Genomic DNA, 22533 nt, shown 5'->3' on the forward strand with positions numbered 1-22533 from the left:
AATATACAAATAATGACTCTGAGGCTGGAAAATCACATGGTCTGTTTTAAATGGGTGTTTGTTTTTAGTGAAGATACAAATTACTAAGATGTCCTATTATCGGAGTTGCAGCTGTGAAACAGGCAACTGGAAAGCAGAATTTGTTTTATTTGAAGAAAGAATTGAATCTGAAGACCTTGATAAGGCTTAATTTTAAAAACTTCTCATGTTTCTTAACTCCTCTGTTTTGGGGGAAATCCTGCTTTTCATCTGTACTCAATTAGATTTATAAATCAATATTTCAGAGGCATTTTCTAGTAGTTGTAAAGAATACTTTTGCTTTGTTTCTTAATATATACTCTTTATGTGTATCCTTACTCACTAAAACAATATGTAGACTGAACAACTGATTAAAGTTGTCAGCAGTGGGTGAATCAGTGGAAATGAGTGGTGTGGTTTTTCTGGAGGGTGAAATGCTTCTGAGACGATTTCTTTCTAGCAGAACAATTTCTAAGTATGGCTGGTTGAAACTGCTCCATCAAAATTGTTTCTCAACAATAAATTAGTATGTTGACTAGAAACATGTTTTTCCTCCAGAAATGTTTCTTCTGGAGGATGTTGATTCTTCTCTTTTTAAAAAGTTACAGCTCACAAAGCCAAAATATTTTGGCCAAACTTGCTAAATGTTTTTCAGGGAAAATGATGTATAGCTAGTTTTGCACTGGGTAAAAAAATCCCAAACCCTTGATTGGGGCCCAGTTTCCTTAAGTTTCCTTTGTAGATAAAGCTGACAGTGAAAGTAATGCCCCAGAGGGTGACAGATCTTAGGGCCACCTAACTTCTGTTCTGTCTCCCAGATCTTGCACAGATCTGAACTTGGCGACTTGCCCAAGTTTGTGGCATAAGTTGTTAAATAAGGTCTGTCTTTCTGTAGGGACTGAAGCATGTTGATAGGCAGGACAGGAATGCTTTATTGTCACTGCCTGTGCATTTGATGTTTCTGAGATTTCAGACCTAGGAGAGTTACTTTGGCACCAGATTGACATGAACAATATGAAAAGGTGTTTAGTTCATTCAATGACTCTATTTTCTCCCCTCAAAATAGATATCTCATAAACTGGAAAGGAACTGGTTAGTAACAAATGAGAGTTCTTCAAGAGGGAAATCAAATGTCCCAGTACTAATTAGTTGAAATTAAGATCATTCAAATATTTATATAGGGAAGGCAAGTATTCTGGGAGCATGCTGGGATAAATCACATGGCTGGAATATTAATAGCGAGGCAATAAATCTGTGCAGAAAGAATCAAGGTGAAAACTTAGGGGAGGGATTGTACTATTTATCAAAAGATAATTATACTAGCAGTTAAATACAGATAGTTAGTGAAAGAAGTGGTAACAATGAAATTTTATGTGTTATGCGGACAGGGAAACTAAAGGGAATTAAAATGGAACATTTACTGCGGGCCACAAAGTCAGGACAAAGTGGCTGAACCAAATACATGTGAAAGAAACTCCTATCTATCCCCTTAGTTCTGTTACTTCCCAGCATCTGAGTGCAGACTCGTGTGCGCGCAGTTCAGCTGCAAGCCTGTGGTCAGGCAGGAGCTTTGGGCCACGTGCAGAAGGAATTTGCATCTGTGCTACCAGGGAGCACAGACCTGAGAAGGTGTCCACGGCCTGTCCCTATGGGGCCAGCATCTGGCAGGTGAATCCCTTGGCCCGTGCGATTTGCAGGCAGTCTGACCGTTTTACTGCCTCAGGCTGCAGGTTTCCTACGTGGGTACAGAGCAAGGTGGGGAGGAATGCCCGCCGCTCCGTTCTGTCTTGGAAGACTGTACACTCGAATCTTAGCTAGCTAGAACGAGAGTTAAGTCCTGTAGTCCAACAAGCTTCAAAACTGCTGTCTAACTGCTTAAGTTTTTGTCAATAAAGTTCTTTAAGCCCCTGAAGTTCTGGGGCGTGTCCTGTGCTGCTCCTGGCTTGGCAGAATCACCCAAGTCTTCTGAGGACTTGTGTGCCTGGGCAGTCTGAGTGCGTCTGGTAAGAGCCAAGGACCTGATTCTCAGAAATCTCAGGATGAGCAGGCAGAGGAGATGCCCTCCTTTTATACAGTCAGTCAGTAACTCTCCTGTTGTAGGCAGGGTTTTGTTAGTTACCAGTTAAGGATGTACATATTCTTTGTAATGTTACCTTGTTTCTTACTTCAGGAAGCAAAGTGACTAGCCTGGGTATTACTGCTTTAATTTAGATTCCTGTCACTTTATTTTTCTTAGAATACTTCTTTGGCACTTTGTTTATAAAAAAAGGAGTGGAAGTGAAATTATTAAAAAGAGCTTGATAATTTGGTAATTTATTCATTGTTACATTGGTCTGTTTTGTGTGATGGATTGTTTTGTTACTGTGCTCAGGTAAAGGGGAGAAGGCAGGATTGTTCCAGTTTTAGTTACTGCTCTTTAGCATGCACTGCTTCAAAATTAGCACTAAGTGCATGCGTTTTTTGTAGGTAGTATAAAATACTGCCACGTAATGGCAGATGGGTTCAAACAGTACAGAGCCTGGAAGAGTCAAGTGTGGAGAAAATGAACTGGCACGCTATTTTAATTATTATTCTTTTTATTAATCTTTATAATGTTGCATAGCCACAAAGTATGCGTACCAGTTAAGAATGAAAGCAAAGACCATGATCTAGATAAGAAACATAATGCAGGCAACACAACAGTCCTTTTGCAGAAAGGTATCGTATTCCCGACAAGGAGGTCAGAAATGAGAACTCTCCTTTCTGGGGAACCTCTTGCGTAAGAGGTCGGATGGCTTTGGGTCATGAGAGCTGCAGGCAGACTGGCCCGCCCTTTGGAGAAGGCACAGTGCTGCAGCCCAGCATCTCCCCTCGCAGCCCTACTAACAGAGGGAAAAGGTTGATTTTTCCTTGAAAACAGCAAGAGATCTTAAGGATCGCAGACATGAGGTTTCTCATTGCAATGTGGAGTTATATGTGTTTTGAACACTTTCATGGCAGTAGCTGGTGATTTAAGCTTAGGATCTTTTCATTTTACTAAGCAAAATGGAACATTGAGAGAACATTTCCACAGCGAAGGTCTGACTGCAGTGTCTACAGATGTACCCTAGCTAGAACAGGAACCGATAGCACAGGCTCGGTGCGGACGAGAAGACCTGTAAATCCAAGTGAATGCGCAGTCTGTGCTGAACTCTGTGTTGGTTCAGTTGCGGTGCTGTCCGTAGCTCAGCTGGCTCGTTTAAAGTGACTTCGGGTATTTCAGCATGAACAGCTAGAACACCTTTCCTTCAGACTGGGTATTCGTTCAGGACGCAGAGCATCATTTTCTCCTTTCTGTATGCTTGTCTCCAGCAAAGGCAAACATCTGTGTGATTGTATTCATGTTTGGCAGCAGCACAGGCATACCCTTGGATCAAACTGTCGGAGCACAGTTTCAATATCTAGTCCTCCTCCCTTCATTCCAGTAAAATGAACATGATGAGCCTTCATTCACACCAACTAATTTACAGCTTTGTGGACTATGAGTAATGCAGCAGTACGTACATTTCACGTGGGTTTTCTAGTTCATGCTAAAAAAATGTGAAACCTCCTGCTGGAGACAGCCATGGCAAGGCCCTATGTGGAAACCCAGGCAGTGACCTCCGCTGCCCATGTCAAGAATCCTGAGCAAACAGTTTAGGAAATGGGGAAGAATGAGTTTTGAGGAGGGTATTCCCCTGAATTTCTCTGCTATAGTGGTGTAAGAGCAGGGATGTAAGAACTTTTTTTCCTGAGTTTCACTCACTCAGGCTCTGTGGTGGTTGGCATGCTTTGGACCACCTCCTCAGGATCAAACGTATATCCATTTTTTCTCTGGAAGGATAATGGGCCCATTGCTGTGCCATGTGGCACATCCTCAGTTGGTCTAAATTGGCATCATGAATCTGTTGCAGAAAATCTTGGCTCTGCTGAAGTCAATGGCAAAACTCTCGCTGACTTCAGTGGGGGATCAGGATTTATTCCAGCGCGTTCAGTGGAAGCACAGTTTTTACCAACTGCAGATCTGGCTCCATTGTTTGACACTTGTTCTCTGTTTGGTTTTGTTTAAAGTTTTAAGGAAGGTTGTGAAACAGCTCCACCAACCCCTGGTGCTCATGGAGCTTTTGGGTCTTGGCCCCACATGACAAGATAATAATGTGCACACGGGACATGGTTTCTGTATAGAAATAAACTTCCACGTGAAGGCAGTTACTGATTCCTTTTGTTTATGTCATTACTCTGCAGTACAGCTGTTATCCATATTAAAGCATACTTTCTAACCTCCAATTTTTTCAAGAATAAAAATCCATTTTAATTAGTAGCACTATTGGATGGGTTGTTTTGTATTTCTACAATATACTCTGTCTCCTTGTTCTTTTCTGGATGCATCATATACAAATAAGAACTTTGATTTCAAATATGGGGCCAACCCCTCTGCCTTTCATGTTTATGAGCAGAAGTTATTTCAATTCGAGCAGGATGGGATGGATGGAACATAAAAAAGCCACATCATCAGCTTAAAATACAAGTCCAATAAAAATGAAGCTGGAACTTTACCAGCTGTGTACTGATGAAAGTATATGAGATTTTAAGTAAGAGAAGCTGCTCAATATGGACTCACAAACAAAACAAAACAAAAAATGAGCCAACAGAAAAACAAACCGAAAGGGAGAACTGGGAGAAGCCTGGTGCAGACAGCAATCCCAAGCAGAGGTCATTTGAAAAGATAAGCAAGGAGATGTTTGGATGCAATATACAAATTGATCTACTCCATTATTCTTTCCCTTTTTATCCTTAACCTAAAAAATGGAAAACCCAAACCAGAACAACAAACCAAGCAAGCAGAAAATCATGTACTGCCATAGTTGATCAGGCCTGGGGCCCATAAAACCAAGTCACTGGTGTTGAGCAGTACTAGCTAGCTGTTATTTTTCTTCTATACCCTTCACTTGCATCCGTAATATAGGGGTGGAAGGCAATAATTGGACCCTTAATTACACAGGAGCAAGAATAGTCAAGGATACCCAGGAAAATTCCTTGGCAGAGGACCAGCTTCCTGCAGGAAGCCATTGCATGCGGATTTCCAGAGGGGTATAATACATGCAGATAGAGTGCAAGTCAGTCTGCGGTAGGTAAGGCCGTGGACTGGCGAGGACAGTGAGAGCATAAGGAGGGCTGCGAGGGCTCTGCAAGGTTAAAGAGTAAAGTGGTGAAAACTACAAATGATCCTGATAATGTAACAGCTGAGTAAATATATACAATATCTGAAAGGAATAAGCAGTATGGCATTTATCCTGGCCATATGGAAACAAATATAACTTGGTTTTTTTCCCATAAAGGCCACTCTTGATTATTTAATTATTTTAAAAAAATCTTCTCTATCATATTTATAGTATTCCTGAATGCTTTCAGGGTCTGTCTCTCCATTTGCAGATATTTAATGTAAGATGGCTTTGCAGCAAGTAATTTCAGTCTTATTAGCAATTAGTCCAAATAATTTTTCCTGTGAAATGGCTGCTTAGAGTTAATTTATTGGATCAGATGGAGAGCTCCGATCATGGTTTGCCGATGTTGGTGCCACTTTTTCCGTTTGGCTCCTCGCTTTCTACGGGAAACCCAAGACTCTCGACAAAACTCGTGCCGAGGTGCCTTAAGTTTGCCCCGCCTGGCTCTGGTTCGCTTTCACCACCAGTTCCCACGGGAATCCACAGCCTGGAGCCGCCACCGCGCAGCCCGCGGGCCCCGGGCGCTTCCCCAGCGCCGCGGGCAGCTCCCGCAGCCCGCCGGCGTGGTGGCTGGGGGTTCCTTTTCGCTGCCAACCGCTTTCGGCCACCTCCCAGCACCCGTCCCGGCGCGGCCCCCGGAGGCGGGAGGGTCCCGGCTGGGGAAAGCCCGGCGGCGGGGGCGGCGCGGTGCTCGGGGCTGCCGGCGGGGCGGCGGGGAGGGCAGTCCCCGCTCCCCTCGGCCCGGCTGCGCCGTGTGGCAGCGCCTCTGTCAATCAGCCTGACTTCACTCCTGCACGCCCTATGTTTCCAGTATTATACCCCCGCCGCCTCCTGGTGTCTCTGCTTCGCTGCGAGCCGGGAGCGCCGGCCGCCACTGCCGCTGCCGCTGCGGCTGGGCGAATGCGCGGGCGGCGGGGCGCGGGGCAGCGCTGAGCGGCGCGGAGAGGAGCGGAGCGGGGTTACCCGCCTGGCCCGCCCCAGGCTGCGGGCGGGCGCGGCGCTCGGCCGGCTGCGGGCAGCCCGGGCGCCGGCCCCCCGCGTCGGGCCGGGGCCGCCGCGATGGACCCTCCCGCGGGCATCGCCTGCGTCCTGCTCTGCTGCGCGCTCGCCCTGCCCGCCGGCGCCCTGCGGCGCCCCGGGGACAGAGGTAGGTCTCCCGCCGCCGCGGCCGCCCCCGCCGCCTTTGGGCGGCTCGCTTTGCCCCGCCGGCGCCTCGCAGCCCGCCCGTCTGAAGTCGCGGCTCGCCTCCCCGCGGCTTTCCGCTCCCCTTGAACTTCTTCTGCGGCTACTTTTGCCGGGTTTCCAGTTGTTTTCCGCGAGCGGCGGCGGGGACGGGGGCACCGGCGCTGCCGGCGGGGAAGGACGCGGGAGCCCCGCCGGCGGTGACAGCGCTGCGCCGCTGCCCGTAGCCCCGCGGCCGCCCGCTCGCTGCCGGCCCCGCGGAGGGGGCGAGCCCCGGCGGGCAGGGCTCGGTGCCTGGAGTTCCCCGTGCGGGATGAAGCACATGGCAGCTCGTCTGCCGCCTCCTCCTCCTCCTGCCCCGGCCATCGCCGCCGTCCGAAACTCTCGGGGCTCCCGCTGAGACCGCTGCCGGTCGCTGCCCGGGGCGTCCCTGCCACCAGTCGACTCATCCCCGCCGCACCGGGGGTAGTTTGAGGGACGTGCCTTTCCCTTGCAGGCTTGCCACCTGCAAACCAAGCCCCTACCCCTGCCCCTCTGAGCAGTTCCGAACTGGATCAGCGCCCTCACATCACCGCTGGCAGCCTGGGTAGCCCCAAAGTCCCCCAGGCGTCCCGGGCACCGACCGGGTGGGGAGGGGTGCGGGGTCCCGGCTGGGTGGGCAGAGGGTAGCGGGACCCCGCTGCATGGGCGGGAATGGAGGGTTCCTGCTGTGTGGGGAGGCTTACGCTGCCGTCTGGTGTTTTGGGGAGCAAAAGGCAAGTTTGAATGAACTCTGCATACTTCATGCCGGCCAATGAAGTGCCTGTACAGAGTGCAGTGTCCATCTGCCTTATGTAAGTGTCTGCTGTGCTAATGAATAATGGAATAAAAGTCCCGCGGCATCAGGATGTGTTTAGTTCTAGTATCGCTCTCCTCTCTTGCTTTCTCCCTGTAAAGATCCAATTCTGAGGAATATAGAGGAGTACAGCCTTGTCATCCCCACCAGCACCGATTCAGAGGGCAGGTTCCTATCCCACTTAGTGTCTGGACCGCCAAAAGCACGCTTCAGGAGAGCTGCGGAGGACTTGCAACATGAAGCAGCAAATGAGCAAATATTTTACAATGTCACCGTTTTTGGAAGAGAGTTTCACTTCAGGTTGCGGCCAAACTCCAGGCTCGTGGCCCCTGGAGCAACAGTTGAATGGCAGGAGGACTCTGATGAGACTCGCGTTGAACCTCTCTATGGGAATTGCCTCTATGTTGGGGATATCACTGATTTGCCAAATGCTTCAGTTGCTATCAGCAATTGTGACGGGCTGGTAAGTTAATTTTGTTATTATATCAAAGATAATTACATTAATTTCCTACAGTCTTTAAATATAAAAATGTGTGGACTGTCAGAAACTCACACCTCATATGGTAACTGTGAATGCAAATTAACTAATGTTCCCTTGTGTGGGAATAGCTGCGCTGCACCAGGCACTGCTTTACAGACAGTGGCACTAGAAGTTTGAGCACATGCTCTGTGGCAGCTACTCTGGAACAGAGCAGCTGAAGGCAGGATTTATGTTGATTTGTGGTAAAGTTACTTGAGGTGTTTGACGCTTTGAAACAGGATGAAATGGCATGTTCTTGGCATCCTATTCCGCTTTTCACTTCCAGTCTGTGAAGGGCAATTTTAGAAGAGTTGATCCCAAATAAAGGGCTGGACTGCGCTGGAAACAGATTGGATAGGTAAAATATGTTTTTTGCGCTGGAAAATTTTAATTTATTCAGAGTCTGTTTTCATGGATCTTTCACTCAGTGAGTTTCAGTGCCTAATCAAGTGATTGATGGAAATTTGCAGAAGAGTTTGAGTTTTACAAGCAAATCAGCTCCTGTGATACATTTTGCAAGGCTGTGTGTTTTAGAACTTGCTGCAGTTTTCTGTTCTGGTGTGCATGTTCAGCAGTCAAATTACAACTGTTTGTCCCTGACATCCAAAACTGTCGTACTGTCATTTGAACAGTAATTACTGCACAGCAGTTTGTTTCTTGAGAAAAGGGCTATATTTTTGATAATGAATAGTTTATCCAGCCAATATTTTCTTGCTATACCCTTTAGAGTTCGTAATTTTGAGATTACTTAATTTAATGCATTCTGTTCTCTGCATAAAAAGCCAGTATGAGTCAGTTGTATTTCTATTTATTTAATCCTAGAAAGTTGTTCATTTGCTGTGCCAAGAAGATAACATGTATGGAGGTAGCATGTTGGCTATCTGAGAATGGAAGGGAATCAAATACTTTTCCCCTTAACTCTTTCCTTTCCTGTGGTTTCTCCTAGCTGTGTGCATTCCTGTTTGGAGAAGCAAGCTTTAATATTGCGGTTAGATGTGGGCAGCTGGGGGCAAGAGGAACACCAGGGCTGAGCAAGAAGAGCAATTCAGAAAGCAGAGTATGAGCCCGCAGGCCTGCCTCTGGTGCGGGAAAAGGAAGTTCTTTGCTCTCCCCATATCTAGCACAGATTATTTTGTGTAAGGCAAAATTTACTTGCTCTGGGCATGGCAGAGCTGGGGTGGAGTCAAAGCTCTTCTTCCTTGTTCATCTGTGCTGAGAGGCGGAGGATGATCCTGTTGATGGCTGCGGCTTGCCTTGTGCTCTTCTCGTTGGCACAGATGTTGGCTATAAGGGCAGTGGGGGAGCTTGTTCCTTCTTCCTCCCAGCATTAGCCAGAGTGTGTGGCCTCCTTATGTTTGGAGAAGAGAGTTACGATAAAATATAGCAGGAGTTAAAGCCAAAGCACGAGTAAGACTCCAAAGGTCCAAGGCCTCATGTTGCATGTGTAAATGACAAAGTGTTTATAAAATGCTGCTCTTTTTGCATTTGTAAATAATTTCTCAAACACAAAGGGAGGAAGCCAGGCCTCAATTCAGTGGCACTCTAAAATGGCTAGGATCCAGAAAGCTGCCAAAAGAATTTTAGTTTTCAATCTGTATCCACAACCTGTGTGCCTGTCTCTTTCCAGCATTCTTCTTTTCATTAGAAGAAGCAGGACAGTTGGTCTAGCGCGGGAGCTGCCATACTTTAATCTGGGTGTCACGCTCATTCTTGCATGGCACTACAGCTTCTGTGATTCTGCTAGTACTTTTGGAAGTGGCTCACTGTTTCCTCCAGTCCTCTCTACATTGTAAATGTGGCAGGGCAGAGATCATGTTTGGTTTTGCCCAGGTGGCTGAAGCCTTCCTGCAGGAAGCATTTCCTCAATACCTTTAAGCATCTGGCTGGAATGATTTCCCTGAGATTGTGCCATAAATCTGTTGTGGAACAACAAATTGAACTCCAGTCCCTTGAGTACTATGTTCCATCTCTACCCATTCCCTCTATCTCAGTTTCTTTCTTTTTGTGGGGGGAGAGTTTAAAACAGATATCAATAGAATTACACAAACCCCAAGAAATGATGCTAGTGGTTCCCCAAAAGCCGCTGGTGGAGCGACAGCACTAATGAGCAACCAACCCACTGAAGTTAATACTGCACTTAACTTCTCTCGATTTACCTTTTTATTTCTTATGTTTGCAAGGAATATTGAAGAGCCTCTGGAGCAATGTACTGCTAGCTAGACATTCTTAGAGACCACTGGGCTGTATGTTATTCTCAGGTTTATTGGTATTTCAGATGTGAATGAAGACCTGGACAAGGCTATTCTGAACTGGTTTTCTATGTCTATTTTTTTCTTCACAGCTAGTTTACTCTTCAGTGGTGACATTCTGTAGTATCATGGATTTTCTTTCAGTTGCCTAACAATATACATGCCACGGCCAATGTTCCTAACATACTGCAAATATTTCCACCTCCTTTTCTAGATTCCCCTGGAGATAGGGATGGTGGAGTGGTTGGACTCGATGATCCTAAAAGTCTTTTCCGACCTAAATGATTCTGTGGTTCTATGACAACTGAGTTGTCAACTGACAAGTGTTAGAGTTGTTTGTAACAAACTTGCTTCGTTTAATTCCTAGTGTTTTCTTGAAGTGCTTGCTTTTGAAGGTGGTTTGACATCTGTCTGTGCTTCTGGTGGGCTTCCAGCTTCTGCTTCCAGGCATTAGAGCTGAAATAATATTTGAATTGAAGTTTCATAGTTTGATCTTTGCATTGCAAACTTTTGTTGACTGAATCTGGTTCAAGTCAGTGAATGCATCTGCCACCTTGCCAACTTCTGATGTTATTTCTTCTGAACATCCCCTTTGGTTTGCACTTTACTGCCAACTGTGTCTTATTTTCCAGTTATTGTCTGGGAAGAGTCTGTCTGGTGGTGTTGGTACTGCCAAAATGAGAAGTTGTTGGAAGGCATTTACATGAAAATAGGAGATCTGTGAACAGATTTTTGAACTATACTATAAATGATGAAGGTTTTTAATCTGCAATAATTCTGAAAAATGAAAAAGTACAGTGAATGCATATGCAGAATTATTTGCTGCCCTGAGGAGATGATACACAGTTAGTTTGGGTACTCCTAGTTTTCTGTAACAGAAGTCAATGACAAAATTAATTTTATTGACCTAAAAATCAAATCAGAGATAGATGAAGAGAACTTCTGAAGTGTGCAATTTAGGTGTTTTCAGAGCTGAAATGGGTCTTTACAAATCATTGGAAAGTTGAAGCTAATCAATAGCTTTTCTAACAGCTCTCTGAATTATGGATGTGGTTTTTACCATACTAAAAAAAATTTTTTTGTGAAAGCTTTCCCACTTAAGATAAAAACATTCTGGACAACTTGGTATCATCTTGGTTGGCGTGATAGCATTGAAACTGATTTTCCACTGAGTGTACATAACCAACATGGTCAGCTGTCTGTGGCCAGCAGACTCTTGTGGAAGACAGGCACTTTGAGTACCTTCTTGATCCTTGTCCAGATCCTTACTTGTGGATGCAGCTGATGGATGAGGGAGCTGGCTGTCCTCTCCAAGGCTTAGTTGTGAAGGAGAAGTGGTTGGAGGCTGTAAAAATGCCATAAAACAAAGAGTTAGATTCCCTGAACTGTGGGAACTCTCTTTCTTCACCCCAGCAGATGAACCTGTTGTTGTAGAAGAACTCTTTATGCATCTGAATGTCTTATTTTGATAAATACTTCTGCAGTGCTTGAGGCAGATGTGCCAAAAATGTCTTCTGCAGGTTGACAGGATGGCAATACTTGGTCGTGGAACTTCAGAGACGTAAACTCTCTCCCAGTCTTCTTGTAACATTTGTATCTTTGGACTAGAATATGTGCTTAAACACAAGCAGGTGCAGGAGGAACACAGTATCAGCACAACTTCTGGTATGGATAAGGAGCACATGATTAAATTAGGCTGCAGTGCAGAGCCAAACTTACTGACGGGATCCTAAAAGACTGAAGATCACAGCTTCATGTTGAATAATCAGTATGATCTAGCACCCACTGAAGCAAATAGAGGAACATTGGTTTCAGTAACACTACATTGTGTCTTAGCTCTGCTTCATTAGTATAATCCTCTTAAAGTTAAAATATCAGCTGTCCAAAAATTTCACTATATTGTCGTTAAAATGGAAAGTTATTAGAAGTAGACATACAGAAAGTAAGCTATTCAGGACATCTATGGTTGTATGTTTTCTCATGGAGCTGTAAGCATTACATGTAAGCATTACATTTTCAGCTGGACAGGGTGCTGGACCATCTTATCTAGACCGTGCTTTTCTCAAGAAAGGTTGGACCAGATGATCCTTGAGGTCCCTTCCAACCTGGTATTCTATGATTCTGTGATTCATGTCTTGGGGTACCAAGCCGTAGTCATCTTACTAGTATAATGGACATAAGTGTTTCTTCTTATGTGATGAACTAGGCAGGGTTTGCTCTACAACATTTCAGTCTTTGCTGTATGCTGCAATAACCCTCGCAAGCCGTTTGAGAGAAGCCTGGTGGCTGGCTGCTTGCCCAGGTGCTATTTCTTCTAGAAATGCTTGGGACGCCAGCAGTGCTTTTCAGACTCATGCCCAATGCTAATAGTAACTGCAGTACTGGGCTGACCTGGGTGGGTTTGTGGTGATCCATTCTCTTTACTAGCCAGTCATGAATCTTCAGGAGTTGATGGGTGCTTTGGCTGCTGGCAATGTAAGTGCGTGTCTGTCAGTTGTCCCAAGACTTTGTTATGTATTATTTGCATTATTAGTGTTTTATTTACTGTTTTAAAGTCAGATAATGGATTTTTTGTTTGTTTGTTTTTGCAATCTTTACAATTTGTAAATTGTATATGTAGGAGCTCAGGTTCCAGATTCAGTCAATGGTGTTTCCTAAGAGCAATTCCAAATACCCATGTGAAATGGCCGCCTTTCTCCTTCCTGGGGGGAATATAACCCACTTTCCTCCTGCCATGTTCCCTCCATTCCTGAAGACATTTAAACACCTTGTGAAGTCTATCCTTGTTTGGTATAATCCTGCTTCTCTTTGAGTGTGCGCTTGAGCTCTTTGAAGTCAGTGAGTTTTAAGGTTATATTCTTAAATATCTTCCTGACAGAGATGCTTTCCTGGAACTGGCCACAGAGCTGAAGTTGAGTCTAACTCACCTTAGGTGGATCATATAATTTGCCTGGATAAGAGGGTGAGGGATCTGCTCACAAAGAATACACCAGGAGAAGACAAACATGCTTATATAACTGTGTTATTTTTCCTTTTAGATATCCATCTCCTGCTTTCATATGGATTTACAATTTAGTTTTGTTTCTGTTTTATCTGTTTTTTGGATTACACTGGTTTGTGATGTAGCAAAAAAGCAGAACTCAAGGTAGCGCAATATTGTCTTCAAAGTCTGGTCAGGTCAAGTGCCTGAGAGTTAAAACAGATGCCTGCTACAAATAATTTCAGTAATTCTTTTTTCTATGGTAAGTTCTTAGCATTTACATTATGATTGGGTTGCATCCATTTTTAGTGGATTAAAATTGGCATATATAATCTCTTCATTTGGGAGCATTTTCTCTTTAAATTAAAAAGAAGACCAAACCAAAGTTGCGATCTGTTTTTTGTGTAATGGCAAAAACTAGTGGGCTTTTTGCTTTTTGGACAAGTAGTACTGTAATACAGTGGCAGAAGAGATGCAGATAATTTGTGTGACACAGTATAGAGCAAAATTTAAAAACTATTCTCTTTGAGAAAACAGCAACCCTTCCTCTGCAGATTGATTACAGTGGGATTTCCATTAACCCACACGGTCTTTTGAATTCAACTGGGGTCTCTACATGTTCAAGCCAAGCGTGTATGTAAGTTTTAGCGCAATCACAGCCTGACTGCACATCCACATCCACACACGTGATAGAAAAGACCTGTGTTGCCTGACGGAAAGCAATGGAGCTATTTCGATGCCTGACGTGTAAGCATATCCATATATTTTCACAGTACGCCGGCTTCACTTCATAACCCATTCTCTGGGTTTCTACTGTTCTTGTCCCTGGCCAACACTAGCCTTGTTGGACAGCCCCTTCTGCTGTGCAAATTGCAGAGACTTTCCCTTTTAAAAGTTACAGGCTGAAACACAGAGAGTGTAAACACTATGATTCAGCCTCTAACTGGAGTAAATTATCCTCATTTTGCTGTCCTTAAAAAAGACTGTGTCATCAGTAAGTACTATTTTTTTTCTTTGCATCTTGTGTATATGGATCATCTCACCTACCTTTTATCTGAGAGCAGAGTAAGTAGTTTCCTACCTCATACAGGTGGGCACCATCTGGACAGAATATCCTCAGGCAATCAAAAACGGTATCTTTGTGGTATGTTGTAGGCCTTTGGATAAAAGATAGGTATTTCCTTATGTTCTCTTTGACTTTGTATTGCTTTGTCCTCATTGTAGTAGTACCTCAGCTGTACTATTCTCTTTGACCACACAACTAACTTTCCAATCAGAGTATTAAACCATGTACATCCAAGAAAATGTGCCTAATGGCTCCTTCTGCTTTCCATCTTGAAAGATCCAAATATAGTAACTAATTTTGATAAGGTCATGATTACTTTCTGGGACAAGCAGAACATCTATTTTGAGAAGTCTGTCCCTCTTCAGCTTCCAAAGGTGTGTCCCTCGAAAAATGCTATTAGCTTACTTAGCTACCAGCTCACTGCTTCCTCATGGTGCGGCAAGTTGTTCCAGTATTCTCTGAGAATTTAACAGGACATCCTGCAAATGGCAAGACATTCCCACATTTTGAGTTACATGTTTACCTTTATTAGAGAAGGTTGGACAACATTTTTTGGATCAACCAGAATTCCAGCAGTTGCATGGAGCAGGACCTTTTCTCCACAGATCACATGAGTATTTTATTCGACCTACTTCTGAGCACTTTTTATTAATGGTGATTGTTGCTTTGTAAGCAGGTCATGCCGTTACTTAATTGCACACTGGGACATTTCTCATACTGGGTCTGATTAAAACAGAATCAGGGGGTAGGTCTTCAGTCTCTTGTAGGGGGTTGCACAACCTTGCATTTGCTTCCCATGAATAGCTCTGATGCGCACACCCTCTTTTTCAGATCACCATCTCCCTTTATTGCTTTCCTTCTTCCAAAGTTTCAGTAAGTTCTTTAACACATCACATCTGGTTTCTTTAGCCCCTTTATCTCTGTGTGTTTTAAATTCATCTTTGTTTGCAGAGTCTTGACACAGCAGGTTCCCAGTTTAATAGTCTGCAAAATGAAAGGCCCACATTTCATACGCTATTTTCAGCACCGTTCTATTAAATTGCAACACTGAAGAGTGTCCTCTTCAAGTGCTGAAGAACACATTGCTTCCTCATATCTAAATCACAGTCTCTGCTATAGATCTTCTGAGTTATTCCCAGGTCTCAAAATGTCTGGTACTTTCCTCAAATCTGGAGTTCCTGGGGTCATAAGTGTGAATCTCAGCATTAAATTTTTACTTTTTCTTCTAAGTAACTATTTTCTGTTTAAAGTAAGTGTTTTAAAGTAAGAATGTACCTCAAGGAAAAGACAGATGCAAGTTGTGTTTCTTGAAGTCTCAAAAATCACCAGGCCAGTGGAAACCATCCCAAGTATGTTGTTTTGAAGGTGGTGTTTTACAGTACCGATGAGTCTCTCTTAACACGTCATTGCTGCTGAGAGGAGTAATCCTGTTCCCTTGGCTGCTCCCCATCCTGTGCTCCCATTCCTCCCCTGCTCTGGCACCCTGCTTGTCTTACTCCACCATACATTAAACCTGGTGGGTGAGTGGCCAAACCACTGAATTGCTGCTTGAACTGGGTCTCTGTGGGGTGAGATCGACATTTTTATAGGCAAAGGGATGAAAATGGGAATGCCCTCAGCTGGGCTTGAGGAGAAAAGTGAGATTGCCCCTTCGGTAACAGATAGACTCAAGCTGTATTGTAAAACCACATCCTTATTGTCATGATTTTGAAGTGGGTCTATCTAAGGGAGCTTGACTTGTGCCTTTGAGCATCAGAAGTTGGAACTGCAGCTTTGGACAAACTTATTGTTCTGCTCTGTGGATGATGGTTTTTCACTTTTTTTTTTACTTTGCAATAAAATTCTACCTCCATTGGAGGAGAGTGTTATGGGATCAGAGAAAGGAGTGGAGTTTGCTGCTGTGGGGAGGAGAAGAGTCATTCTGGCGGTGGAAGGGAGGGTGAGAGAAGCAGGGGGAGGGAAACACAAGCTACTGAATGGTAAAAGCAAAGCAAGAGGTGGGGATCTCACCTGTCTTGTGTGTCCCTCTGAGAGAGTTTGTCCGCTGGCATGTGTTACATGGGCTGGCTGCCCCTCAAGTGGGGGAGGTTCAGTCACTGAACATAGTAAGCTCAATATCATTTTAGCCTCTCTGATCTCACAAAGAAAACCTGCCCTGACCACTAATTTATATATATATATATATATATATTTATTTTTTTTATTTCCTTCATGTCCTTTGTAGGACTGTATCTACTGATCTGTTTGTTTTCCAAAACTTTGCCTTGCTAAAATTGAACTCCCAGTTATATAACTTGCTGTTACTCTGTGGTCTTAGTATCCTAAGAGTGTTACAGTTTATCAGCGTTCCTTTCAGGTTTATATTGTTTCTTATTCCCTTTATATTGGTTTATATCAAATTTAATGTTTTGCCTCTTTATTGCTGCACTTGTGACCTTTATCTTCAAAATAAATAAAAACAACTAATTCTTCACTTGTGCAGCTCTCTATGGAGAATTCAGAGGTTGAAATTGCCCAGGGTCCGTGGTACTTTCTGACTCTTATACCTGCAAAGTACAATATTATCACTTTTCTTTTGATGTGGTGAGCTATAAATAAACCTACTTGAACTTCCTTCCTACTGTCATTCCCTTTAACTTTTCCTGTAGTTGCCACCTCTGTGTTTGAATTTTGTTATATGGTCAGACCACTTTTTCCCAGCGTTTAACCTCTATCCCAGTGGACCTCAGGGGACAAATTACAATTTATTTTCTACTGAAATTAAGCAGGAAATCTACTAATTCTGTAATGAGAAAGAGTCGGTGAACATCATTGGTATCTTTGTGGGTAAGAAGAGCTCCTCCTACCTGTAACTAGATAAAGGTAATTTAATGCATTTAAGTTATTTCTCTTCACTAGGTCCATTGACTATAGGTAGCTGCTGTTACTGCCCTTTAATGAAGGTGAACTGTTTCTACAAGATTTTTGAAGCAAGAAAACTGGATGGAAATACCTGGCATATGGTCAACATTTAAACTGGTCTTTAAAGGACATAAAAGCAAAATATCTTTCTGAGGTTTTAGGACGGCACTGTGCCACGTCTTGATTTTGGCCCTCGGTCTTTAAGCCTTTATTAATGTGTTTTCTGATTTACTGCCACTGCAAGAATAATGAAATGGACTTGTGTGGAGAAGAACCTGCATGGCTAACTAGCAGACTGGCCTTTTCTTTTACCCCATCACCTACAGTACTTACAAGAAGCAGTCCATGAAATGGCAGGAGTGATTGAATTTTCTATCCAATGCAGCCTGTTTCTACAGGAGTCCCGAGTTAGACTTCTCAGCCTGCTGTTGTGCCTGCTTCCCGCTGTTGCTGGGTGGTCCCTCTTTCAGACCTGCCTCCGCCCTCGGTGCCCTGTGGACTGCTGCGCTGCAGCAGCAGCTTCCAGCGTGTGCAGTAGAGCTCTGGGCATGTATTAGCCCCCTTGGGCAAACCCTTCCCAAGGCACCTTCACACTGCGCACCCAGAAGGACAGGACCTGCAGATCCAGTGCTACTCTTGCACAATTTGGCCTGTAGGAGGAGTTTCTTTTTCAAGTTGTACTTCTGAACATGCTTTTTGGTGTGATAAAATGAATATTGTACAGTATAGGATGGAGAAAGTAAAAATAATACGGCAAGTCCAACAGGAGAGAAAAGGCTTATTTTCTTGGGAGGAAAAACATTTCAAGAGCTAAACACAGGAATGAACCATTTAAATTTTAATACAAATGCAGTAAAATGATAGAAATTAGAAGGGAAGAGGGCAAAGCACAGATTTTACTCCAAAGACTTGCTAATTTTGTTGATATTTCCCCCATGTGCAGAAGACAGAACTAGCGTACAATACCTGTCCTAAGCAGATGCGTCTTGCATGTTCTCCTGTGGTCAAGCATGTGGCCCCCAAGGCGGGTGCAAGGGCCAGCTTCCACGGCCATTACATCAGTTGAAGAGCAGGCCTATTTACAGGACAGAGCCTGTACTTTGGAACTGGAAAAAGAGCCTGCAGGAAATGCAGAGATTAGCTAAGGATAAATACAGCACAGGTAGTGGTTACTGTTTTAATAGTGGTTTTATTTGTTTTAAATCATGGCTTTTGGATAAATCATGTTCATCCAACTCATACGCAGAAGAATATACTTCTTGATTCTTCAGAGTGTTAAAATTGCTAGGCTTTTTTCTTTCCCCAAGCAGAGGAGCTGTGGAAGGAATGTGAGAGATGTTGTTTGGAAAGCATTCTGCAAACCAGAATGTATTTAAAAAACAGTCTTTGAGAAATAAATCACTACCTGATGATGAAGACAGCTGAGCTGGGCCAAGAGTCTTTCACGTGCCAACACTCTCTCACGTGACAGGAGTTATATTGGAAGCTGGCAGGCTTTGAACCTTACAAGGCTGAAAATGTCTAAAAATTTTCGTATACGTAAACAAAGTAAGTAATAGCTAGATAAAAATATGGCTTTGAAACTTTTCAAAACACCTTTCTGTAGACCAGTGTGAACCTACCTAAGATCACAATCTTTTACCTATTGGGAACAAAAACACCCCCAAAATTCGGAAGCACAAATTTTACACCACCTCAGTTTAATAACAGTAAAGAGGTTGGGGATGAAGAAGTTTTAGGGATGAATTTGGATTGATTTCAGATTTATAACGAAGCTTGAAATCAGTTTCCTAATAGTCTTAGGTTTCATAGTGAAAATGGCAGATCCAACATTCATCAGTAAAACAAAATGTTTAATTCCCAAATAAATGCTAAAGGTTTGCAAAGTTTTCTTTGCAAAGTTACAGCACATTAAGGTTGACATAAGCAGTCAGTGTAAAAATGTGATTAATCAAAGGTTGATTTACCACTCTGAAAGAGAAATATGAAGCTCAGTCTGACTCAGTAATGGACAAGCAGAGAAAGACAAGACAATTTACAAGATGTTTAGATGTTTTGAATTGATTTAAACTCCTTGGTAGGAAAGGGTAATGAATTTACTATGAAAATAAAGTCAGTTCACTGCAGTCAAATTAAGGCCAACAATAATCATGTGCATCTTATAAAATAGAATCAAAATGCTGAACCTGTGAAAATGTAGTATAGTCTTGCATTTCTCTAAACAAAGGATCATGCAGAAAAATCAGATCTACGTCAATTTTTATGCCGTGGTCCAGCATCATTTTGCATAAAGGCCTGGGAGGTCCCATGGCAAGTAGCTGATTTTTGGGTTTTGTTCCAAAATGACTGAACTGAGCATGTTTAGTTTCACTGGCTTCATTTGGCAGGTTCATTAGCAAAGAATTTGGGACAAAAAGCAGGCCATGGAGTATTCCACATCATAACCTTGTCTTTCACCTTGTCCTCTGTACCCTGGTGCGGTGGTGATGGTGAGGGAGGCAAATACGAGAGGCTCAAGTGCAGCTTTTCCCATTGCTGGATGGAACAGGACAGAACTGCATGCTTCTAAAACTGAAATAGCTCTGCTAAACCTTCTTCCCCTTCTGCCTCACACCACATCCCCACCACAGAAGAGGTGATGCATTAAGCAAGGGGGAGGGATCAGGAGAAACCCTTCTCTTGTCTGTGCCAGGAGGATGAAGCAATTCCAGCTGCCTTGAATTTGCAGGCTCATTCTGACAGCTCTTCTGTCTCCTTCCTGTGAAGATGGGGCCAGAAAGGAGAAAGATTTCCCTGCTTACTGAGATTGACCCTCTTTGCTTCTGCATTGCTGGCAGTGTGATGGTGGGAAGAGCTTTCTCTGCCTGAGGGTATTAGCTCTGACCTCAATGAAACTATCATCAGTTTCAAAAAGACCTCCAAATGACAAATCCAACCCCCCCAAATCAAAAAAACCCCAAGTTATGATAGAGAACAACATGAGAAAAGCTCTAATTGCACATCTGTTCAACAGACTTTCGTGATAACTCAGCAACAGCTAATTGAAACTCCTGGATCATAAATACGCTTCTAGCCAAACTGGAGTTTACTTTCCCTGATGCAATCTCCGGTCAACTCTCCATTGCCCTCTGAGATTCTGGTGGTCAGGAGTCCAACAATCTGTAACTGGATGCAAAAACTAGAAGTTAGGTTGATTCAATTCTAATGAGCCAAACCTCTGCTAATCTGCATCATCCTGTCTCCATGGATTTCTGGGAGCTCTGTCACTTTGCATTAGCCGAGGACCTGGTCTTATGTAATTAGATGTTTTCACACTCTTCTGGTGACATGCCCTCCTCTGACAGTCTGGATTGCAGGCAACTGTGATTTGCAAAAAGAGACACGCTCGTTCCTGGGAGGCAGCAGGACACACAAGATCTGTGAATGTGTATGCGCTATTAACGCGGGATTTTGTTAAGTAATGTATTCAGGATTTGTTTACATATTTGGAAACAGAGAAATGCATTGGAAGAGGAGCCCAGGGATCACTGCGTCTTTGTAGGTTCTCAGAGCCCTTGGACATCAATGGGTAGATGGGTTAAAGATACAGCTGTGAGCGCTGCTTGTTCTCCTGCAAAAGTTTGGGCTCACTGAAGGGCTTATGGCTTCCTGTCTCTGAACTACCATTCTGACGTAATTTTTGTGACATTTTCATGTTATTATGCAAGCCTGTAGAAATCATGACACCACTGGCAAAACTGTTGAATAAATACAATGTTAGTAATGTGAAATTCATCTGTGACAGATATACTTAGGTCTTTGAAGGGTTTAGCTGCTTCTGGCAATTTTGTGTTCCTTTGGGGTGATTGAAAGAGGTGTTTGCTTTGACTTGTGGATTTAAGAAATGTTTGTGCCTAGGTGACATATAGTGCACTTCCAGAATGAACTCCACGCAATTTTTAACCCAAGGATATAATTTTGGAATATTGAATCGTTACTTGCAAGTCTTACAGTATGTTCTAGGTGTCCAACTGTGGAAAACTGTTGGCTTTTTCTCTTTTCATTTTATATTTGTTTATATTAAGACCACTTTTCATTCATGTCAGAGACCTATTGGGTTAAGTTTAATCCTCTATATATCTCTTCCACCCCACAGAGTCCATTGCTTTGACTTAGTACAATGTTGATAAGTGCAACGAGTCTACCAAATCCTTAAGTTTAAATTTAATTTTGTTGTTAGAACAGCACATTCTTAATTAAAGGCAGAGTCACAGGCAGAACCTCATATATGGAGGCTGCTTAGTGACCCATATGCTATTGGTGACAAATCTGAGGTGCTTTAAATTATCCTTGGAAAGAACGATAAAGATAGACCTCTGTCTCCTCTGAGAAAGTTCTGATCTTTCATAGGGTGCTGCATGGAGGAGTTGTTAGCACGCAAAGAGGATGACTGAACATGGATTAGAAAGTGCTGGAACATTTTATCCAACTTGGAACTCAGAGAAGTTTTGAAATTGCATTGAGATGCTTCAGTGGAGTTGCACTTTTGTCTACTTCTAATTAGTGGAAGGTGACCTTACAGCTTCTCTGTGATGCTGCAGTGTCATGAGGGAGCAGAACACAGCAACAGAAACACACATTGAGCATCTTGTCCTAAAGCTGCCCATTTGGCAGCGTGCTGCCTTGCCAGCCTTTTCTCCAGCCTTTTAGAAAAGCACTAAACAAAGTTCTGTTAAACTTCAGCATCATTTTTTGAACCGCTGTCCTGGTTTGGCTGGGTTAGAATCCCAGGCCAGCCATGCTAGGCAGGCTGTTAGCAGTTTTGAGTCAGCCAGGGCAGCTGACCTGAGTGAGTTACAGGGGTAGCCCCTGCCATAATGTCATGTGCAATATAAAGGGGGAAGGTTGGCTGAGGAAGGGGAGCTCTTGTGGGGTTCCTGCTGGGTTTCCTCTTGTTTCTCTGACTTCTCCCTGCTCCTGAGGACAGATTTCTGGTTGATTGTGACAACTGGATATTCATTTGGCTGAGTATAACTATATTTCTGTTGGTATTGGTGTTATCTCATTAAAATCTGTTCTCACTTCTACCCATGGGTCTGCTCTCCTTTCTCCTGATTCCCCTCCTGGCTGGTGAGGGGTTGTTGGGTGATGGAGCAACTGTTATGCTTTAGCCCAGGGTACAGGCTAAATGTGGATGAGAACCTAGTGAGTATTGCCAGGGGGGCGTTCTGTCTGTGTTTGGCCACAGCTTCAGAGGAAAGCTGTGGAAAACAATAAGGTTGATTCTGTGAATAGACTTACTCCATGAACGTACTCAAAATATACTATCACAGGTAATCAACTATGTTATCTATAACTTAAGTGCTTCTTGAAACAGGAAAGCACTAGGCAGTGCCAGAGGGCAGTATGGTGCACTGGCTAGATTAGCCCTAAAACTCGTGTTTTTTGGTCTGTGCGGAAGCAGCTTCCTCATTGTGATGATGTCCTCACCAAAGCTGATTCTAGGTGATGGTTGAGCCAGTGTATTTTCATTCCTCGCCCTCACAAAGCCAGAGACCTCCTCAGCATCGCTCCTTTGCTG

The 22533-nt window shown here is 43.6% G+C and overlaps 1 protein-coding gene across 1 annotated transcript in view; it reads left to right on the forward strand.

The window, feature by feature from the left end:
- The first annotated feature begins 6299 nt into the window (after window positions 1-6299).
- Window positions 6300-22533, forward strand: part of ADAMTS2 (ADAM metallopeptidase with thrombospondin type 1 motif 2) — a 184253-nt gene continuing 168019 nt past the window's right edge. Inside the window, exons 1-2 of the mRNA XM_086470842.1 lie at window positions 6300-6387; window positions 7359-7720. Coding sequence (XP_086326968.1) covers window positions 6300-6387; window positions 7359-7720 — 450 coding nt within the window. The remainder of the gene's footprint in view (window positions 6388-7358; window positions 7721-22533) is intronic.

The sequence above is a fragment of the Leptosomus discolor genome, chromosome 10 (assembly GCF_034619465.1).
Source record: "Leptosomus discolor isolate bLepDis1 chromosome 10, bLepDis1.hap2, whole genome shotgun sequence".
NCBI lineage: Eukaryota > Metazoa > Chordata > Aves > Leptosomiformes > Leptosomidae > Leptosomus > Leptosomus discolor.